The 7,539-nt window shown below is 41.7% G+C and overlaps 1 protein-coding gene across 1 annotated transcript; it reads right to left on the bottom strand.

The window, feature by feature from the left end:
- Positions 1–258: 258 nt before the first annotated feature.
- LOC121944790 (eosinophil peroxidase-like) lies at positions 259–6,840 on the bottom strand. The gene is made up of 14 exons (XM_042488687.1): positions 6,772–6,840; positions 6,148–6,235; positions 5,805–5,980; positions 5,579–5,711; positions 5,246–5,375; positions 4,860–5,066; positions 4,400–4,760; positions 4,117–4,277; positions 3,769–4,027; positions 3,000–3,170; positions 2,639–2,876; positions 2,337–2,536; positions 2,170–2,229; positions 259–2,058 (listed from the first exon to the last, which is right to left on the bottom strand). The coding sequence occupies exons 1-14, from the start codon at positions 6,836–6,838 to the stop codon at positions 1,628–1,630; spliced, it is 2,682 nt and encodes an 893-aa protein (XP_042344621.1). The 5' UTR covers positions 6,839–6,840; the 3' UTR covers positions 259–1,627.
- Between the last annotated feature and the right edge of the window lie 699 nt (positions 6,841–7,539).

Here is a 7,539-nt window from a genome sequence, read left to right on the forward strand (position 1 = left end):
GTTTTTTTGCACAATACCAGTATAAACTAAGTCTACTGGCCAACAGTTCATCTTGAAAACCATTAAGGCTTGTATGCAAACCATTAACAGCAGTTCATCTAAAACCACAGCTTGTGCCGTGTTCGTGTCTGTAAAAGATTGTATGTCATTGCCATCTACTGGGCATCTTACGAACATCTTCAACTGTGTGTTTTCTGGGTCTGCAAACAAAACCATCTTCTGAAGACTGTTTTTAATAAAGTTCATTCAGAGGCAGTCTGTTTAACAATTATTTATTAAAGTCAAATTACACTTAAATCATGGAAAAGTATTTGTATGTTAGTGTATTTGAGAAAAAGGGGTTAACATTATAGCTCTTCCAATTATAGATTATTTGAGGATTACATTATAGCTTACATTTATTTGCCAGGCATGGACTATAAAAATATACCCACTGTACTCTTTGTAGAAGAGAGGGAAACACACTTTTATATGACAACAGAAGGATTAATTTAAAAGAAAATAAGAAAAAATCATACATTAAGTCGAATAGTTTTCACAGTTTTTCAGCAAATTTGCAAAAGAATATGTAGAATAATATGTAGACTACATTGCCAGTGCAAGTATTAGTGCATTATAAACATTCCTTCATTCGGTACAAAAGATTTTGAAAAATCAGATAGTTCCACAGGTTTTTAAACATTGTACTTCTCTGTCCGCAAGGTCCACTACAAAAAAAAAAAAATCCATTTAAGATGTTATTTTGTCTAGAATTGACTTAGAAATGGACAACTTTCTCATTTATGGTTCCTATTAGTAGAGACTGGTGACTTCAACAGACTTTAAGCACAGCTCAACTTCAACCTGAGAAAGGTATAATTCAGAGCACCTGTGCAGCCTGTAGTGCATTCGGCCAAAATCCCATAATAAACTTTGGGCGTGTTGTGATTAAAATGGGCTGAGAGAACACAAGACCTCTGCACCTCCACTTGGATTAGTTTTTAAGCTTTAGAAAATTGTTTTTTTGAACAAATAAAAATAACCAATCAGCCCTGCTGGCAGAACTTGTCATGCTATTGTCAAGAAGTGCTCCTGAACCGATGCAGAGCAATAACAACAAAGGTGGGTGCTTTTGATAAGACATACTCTGGTACTGATGCTGTTCTTAATCGATATGTTTTTTAAATATCCCCTGACATTGTCATTTGTTGTTTGCTCCGTTCCACTCTGAAAAGGCCGACAAAACTGGTATGCTGGCATAACTACACATCAGTGTGGAGTTAAAATAATGTTACATTCAAGTGGATGTTATTCGTTCTCTAGTGATTGGTTAGGGGAAATTGAACTCCTCTCCCCCGCAGAAATTGGAGTGGGCGCAACGTGAGACCGAAGATGGAAACTCAGTGTAATAAGTTGACAAATCTGTCTGATATCAAGCAAAGCATAAGGAGACAGAGGATTATCTACCTTATGTGTGACGGTCAGGATATAGTGACTAATATAAAAAATAACTTTTTGTCATATTTGCTAAACAAAAGTTACCCCCTGGAATAAATTTTTTTTTAAAAACTGCTCAAAACAGATCTTTTTTTTTTTTGCAGTGTTTTGACACGGATATCAGATTAACAGCTGTGTCATGAACAGGCTCCTACTCCTTGAACAAGAAATGCCCTGAGAAGTAGCTGTCACGCGTCACACCGTTGGCACTGGGGTTGGCCTCTAGATAGACTCTGTCTCCCCTCGCAAGCTTATAGTATGCACTGCCACTGGCTGTGACGTGACCTGACTGCCGGGTGGTGAATGAATGCAGAATGATTTCCCCGTTACACTTCAGATCCACAGTGGCATCACCATTATGGATGGTCAAGTGGAACTGGAACTCATATACACCGGGAAGCTCACACGTAAAATACCCTGTCTTCATGTTATAGCTGTTCCTTCCATTGTAGATGGCGTCACTGAAGATGATGGGCATGCCGGGTTGGGGGTTGTTGTTGCCCAAACGCACAGAAAAGGCAATATTGGGCATACTGCTAGGAGGTCCAGGGGGGCCTCTAGGACCTTGCGGTCCAATGGGTCCTGCAAGAAAAATAAGGCGTGAGCACAGATATACCAACAGGACCTTTACATTGCAAGTAATTCTTTTGTCATTACAATTTTTAAGTATTTATGGATAAGTGGTAAATTTACCTTGCGGTCCTGGTGGTCCTGGTGGTCCTGGTGGTCCTTGGCGTCCAGTTGAGTCTCCTTCTAAGAGAAAATTAAAAGGGAAAATCAGTATTTTTAAAATATTTGTATGTTGGCACCGATTGTCTTCGGTCAACTGGATCAGAGAGGATTTCAGGACATCAACTCACGATTCTCCCTCCATGGACTGAGGTCAAAGGTTTTGATGTCTTCGCACATGGTGTAACCAGACTCACGAGGTCGGAACTGGAAGGGGTTCGGTGGTACTTCGTTGATACCAGTGTTGTCACAAATGATCCTAGCGAGTGACGTTTCCCTCAGGGAAGCCCTCTGCGCCTCAGTGAAGACTCCCTCATTCTCCCACCAAAATCTGAAATTGGACAGTTTGGTAATGTCTAAAGTCTCTGAATGTAAACGTGAAACAGAACGCAAATACCTCCAAATCTTTTGGAATGTCAGTTCTGTCACATACCGGTCTCCCTCGCGGATCTTCTCAAACTGAGTGGCAATCAGGCAGGCAAACAAGGGCCCCACTCGTCCTTCGCGAACAAATGGTTCAGACACTCCTCCCAACCACACATCAATGTTGTCAGCTGTGCCATAGTGGTCCCAAAGTTTTTCAGCCAGAACACTGTTGTTCATCACTACAGCCAGTTCTGCCCGAGTTCTTGGCTGTGATAGCCCACAGAAGCCACGCCATTTGTTGTAGCCTAAAAAGGGGACACAAAGGGTGACAATGATGCCATGTTTTAAGTGCCTGCAGAGTCCTAGATATTTGGGTAAAAATCACTCAAGACATAAGGAATCAATAGGTATGAAGACTAAAACAGTACCTGATATTCCGTGGTCTCTGCCTCTCTGCAAGTTGAGAGAGCCCAGATCCAGCGCCAGCTCAGAGGAGAATTTAAATAGCCTGTCCCTTAGCTCATCATGCATCATTTGCTCCTGTGTGTTTAGCTTGGCCCTTCTGCCCACCAAGCCCCTGATGATTGGGTCCAAACCACCTAAAGAACACGAGGAATAGGAACATTTCAAGTTTAATATACTACTGCAGATCCCACGAAGAATCATGATCCCAATCTGCAGTTCAATGTAGTCTCTTTTAGCGTTTGTTGTTTTGGTTTGATAGTCCATCCTGTTTGTAATATAGCATAAGAACTTGAACTTAATAGGTCTGCTTATAGCACCCAGCACACCAGTTTTCATCGGTATTATTGCAATAAAGCTTCCAGCCAAGTGCAGAGCAGCACTCCTGTCAATGGGCAAGTGAAAAAAACTATATACCTTCTTGGATTTTACGTAACTAGGGGAGATCACCTACATCCTCACTGGAATAAGTCAGAATTCACTCCTGATTGATGTTGACCTTTCCTTGAGTGATTTATTATCTTCAATTTTCTTCAATTGAGGAGCTAAAGGAGCGCTGGACTTTTGAAATAGTATGGTCATGTTTATTGCAATCCTGGAACAGTGCTGGAAAATCAAAGCCTGTTGCAGTTGCATCTGATTGTTTTGGAGTATTTCTGTCCACTATTGCTGTAGTGTTTAATACAAGTTATTTCATTAAGGTGAATACTGACAAGTTAAAGATCCTAGACATACCTTCATGGATGACTCTCCATGGTGCGAAGAAGGCTTTGTGCAGCAATGGGCTGGGGAATTTAGGGTGCTCCTGGTAACGCTCATTGAGACGAAAGATGGTAGGCTGAATCGTCAGGTGGGCGAATCGGTAGGCCGCTGTTGCGAAAACATTGGAAATGCTGGGGTTCATGTTTTCATCATAACCGGGGTAGGTGGACAATTTCATGGCCATGTAGTCTGGACCAACAATGAGTCGTAAGTAATCTCTGTAAGTGATAACCTGAGAGACAAAAAACAAATCAAGTTAATTGAACCATGCAAAAACATTCCAACAATTCTGTAATCGATACGGATAAGTCCCTCTCGAACCTGTGAATATCCTCCCATGATCTTGCGTGCTTCCTGATAGAGTCTCTCTCCGCCCCAGTGAGGATTGAGTTTAGCCAGAGCACGCGCCAGACGGTTGTGCTCACGCAAAAACAGTGTGTGCAAAGAGGTCAGAGCAATGTTCTCATTGCTGCGCTCGTCACCTGGCAGAAAAGCAGACCTGTTCTTTCAATACACGCAATCAGGAGTTGACTTATCTCAGTTGTGTTAATTATGACAACCACCATGTTTAATATGAGACATCAGCATTCTCGCTGTCACTCACCAGCCAGAAAGCAGGGAACCTCTTCAACATTTAAGTCATTGGTAATGCGAGCTCGGGTGGCACACATGTTGCTATTCATGTTGGTGAAGGGCAGGAGCTCGCGGCCGTTGTCCATGTATTGTGTGTTGACCCTCAACAGGCCCTTATCATTGGTGAGGTTGCGTAGGAAGCGAGCTTTAATATCCTCCGCACCGTATACCTGACCTACATCAATGAAAGCTGTGAGAGAGTTCATCTGCTGACGGATGGTGCTTGCACCAAAGATTTCGCCTGTTTTGCCAGAACCGCAAGCTGCTGCTGAGCGGAAGAAGGGGATGCATTCCTCTGAGTTTCTGCCAAAGCGAGGGTCTTGGTCGGGAATCTGTTTGCATGACAACAAGCAATTAACATCCAATATGTGTGTGGGTGTTTTTGCTATTTGTATTAATGCATTTTAATTGTACAGTGAAACAACACTGACCTCAATGGGGAAGCAGGGCTCTGTGCGTTCACAGCTTTTGTCACAGTCAATACCATTACTGAATGAGCGGATGACAGGAGAGTGAGGAGTGAAGGTCAGGTCATGGTCAGTCCATTGGCCAAAGATCGTCACCAGGTGAGTGTAAAGTGGGTCGCTCTCCACATCAGAGTTTGCTGTGCGCAGAATACGGTTGGACACTTCCCTTACCTGAGGACAGGATGTAGACAATAAGCACCCTAGATAAAAGGATTTGTAAAGCTACAATGGTCCAAGAGTGGTACAAGTGAGAAAATAAGCATCACTTGATATAAATGCAACTGTGCTATACATCGGCCATTATTTGTCTTTTCTCAGATATATAGTGAATATACAGTGGTATAAAGTACCAAAGGAAGAAAACGTCTCCTGATTTTCAGCTTAGGGTCCCATCCTTTTGGCAGTGAGATTTTATCCTGGTACTCAGCAGGGAGCCAGCGGGTAAAGGGTGTGTTGGAGGATCCCTGGCGGGGGTTTTTTCTAGGCAAGAAAAATAAATAAACCTTTATTATTCTTTCTCTTTGTCTCACATATGGGTGTGCCATGCATAGCTTGTAACCAGTGACAATGCTGGCACCATTTCTCAAAAGGAATGTTAGTAGTCCAAGCATCCACTCCCATGTCTAACTTTATTATTTGAGACATGAAAGGAAACAAACAGCAGTGAAGTTGGTGCCTCTTACATGTTGTTGCAGACGCTGCTTGCTGTGCGAAACTTGTCTAAATCGGGAGTGGTCTTGCAGGAGGGGACACGGTGTCGGGGAGAGCAGCCTGTCAGATCAGCAATGACCTGCAGATCCTCCTCAGAGATCAGATCTAAATAACAAAGAGAAAAAAAGACACCTTACAGTAGCTGTGACTTAAAGCCACCTGTATAGAAAAATTAAAGAACCTATTTTGGATACAGACCTGTGGCATTGATGGAGCGTTTCTGACGTCTTTCCAAAGATCTCTTGATTATTTTGACAGCATTATCCATATAATCAGCCGCACGCACAGCATTACGAGTAGGCCCGACAGGCTGCTTCAATGTCCTCAGGACATCTGAAGGACTCACTACATTCCTCCTCACACGGTCAATGCTCCTGTATTGTGTGAGGATGCCAGATTAAAAAACATTGAGATAATATTGCCTCTGACGGCTTTTGACCTGCAGGTTGAATGGATTGTAATCATTTATGATGTGGCATTTGTTTTTTGTATTTTTTTTTTTTTTTATCACGGCACTAGTTCAGCAGGTTTGAACACTCACACTCTCCTGGAGTACTCATATGCTGAGTCCACAGTGGCCTTGGCTTCAATCACAGCTTTTTCAATGACACTTCGGCTCAAACGTGATTCTGAAAGCAAAATAAAAAACATCTTTCATTAAGTCTTATTCTGTATAAATACTGTTGTTCTCAGTAGATTACTGAGCAATAGTGCTATAATGGACAATATCAATTCAACAGTTACCACAAAGCACTGTTGTATAAACAAGAGCATCCCAAAGTGGGACCCATAAGCCAAAGTTGGCCCATCATACAGTTCAATTTGGTCTGCCAAAATGCCCTTTCTACACATGTAGGGTCCTTAATCATTCATTATTTTTCATAATTTGAGCACAGCCCTGTGCAATAAGTCAGTCAGAAGAGGCAGCAGCAAAAGGACAAAATATATTTCAATTTGGGGAACTTCAGTTCCTATTATATTTCAGTTTCTACCCTGCAAGCGAATACGTGTAGCTTTTCCTGGTACAGACTTACATATTCATCTGTGATCATCTGTTTAGTTTTTATCTAAATGCCAAAATAATCTGCAGTAGACTATTTTATACACATTTATAATGACTGTATTTCATTTAATTTAATTTAACAAAGGTCTCTACTCTACTCACCAGCATGCACACAGTTTTGCAAACACATGTAAAGTCCTGCTGCTATCAGGTAGAAAAGCCACTTCATCTCTGAAAAAGACAAACATAGTCCTGTTCAAAAAAACACCGATCAACTGATAAAGTACTAAATACACAAAAGAGCAAAGTTGCCTGAATGTAAACTACATTTTCTATTTGCAAGTGAGAAGAAACACTAAACAAATGTTAAAGGGAAGAAGCTTGACCACAGTACCTGCGATGTGTTGGATGTCCCACTCTGATCGTCCAGCTGCAGTCAGGTGTCAGTTCCTTTCCAACCATTTGTGGTCTTTATATATATATATAGTATTTTCTGAGGAAGGAGGCACCACTTTGCAACACCTGGGGCATCTTTGTCTGAGCAGGTTCCAGAATAGATGGACATGTGGTTTAACAGGAAACTAAAAAGCTGGACTGTCCAGCGTTTCAACAAACCACTTCAACACAGCAACAAGCTGTCAATCAAAATGGTTCCATGATTCACAAATGTGCATCATTCCTTCCACTTTTCCTCTTCACGTTAACCTTTTTTCTTTCCAGTGACGCAAACACAAATACGGCATTCATATTTCATTTCATAGTTCGTGAGGGACACTGGAGCATCTACCAAACAAACTGAGTGTTACTCTTGCACAGACAGACGGCTGAACAAATCAAACTGACTCCTGCCCACATGGCATCTTTTCCAGAACCAGCTCCCTGTCATATAATTGAATGTGAATAAATAATGTTACCTCTTTAACCATCATC

The sequence above is a fragment of the Plectropomus leopardus genome, chromosome 6 (assembly GCF_008729295.1).
Source record: "Plectropomus leopardus isolate mb chromosome 6, YSFRI_Pleo_2.0, whole genome shotgun sequence".
NCBI lineage: Eukaryota > Metazoa > Chordata > Actinopteri > Perciformes > Serranidae > Plectropomus > Plectropomus leopardus.

Bases quoted from the DNA above. Each gene is read 5' to 3' on its own strand.
- LOC121944790 (XM_042488687.1), bottom strand. From the start codon at position 6,838: ATGAAGTGGCTTTTCTACCTGATAGCAGCAGGACTTTACATGTGTTTG. The intron at 5,712-5,804 runs GTCTGTATCCAA...TTTGTTATTTAG, and splicing joins ACGCTCCATCAATGCCACAG to ATCTGATCTCTGAGGAGGAT. The intron at 2,537-2,638 runs GTATGTGACAGA...GTCCAATTTCAG, and splicing joins AAGATCCGCGAGGGAGACCG to ATTTTGGTGGGAGAATGAGG.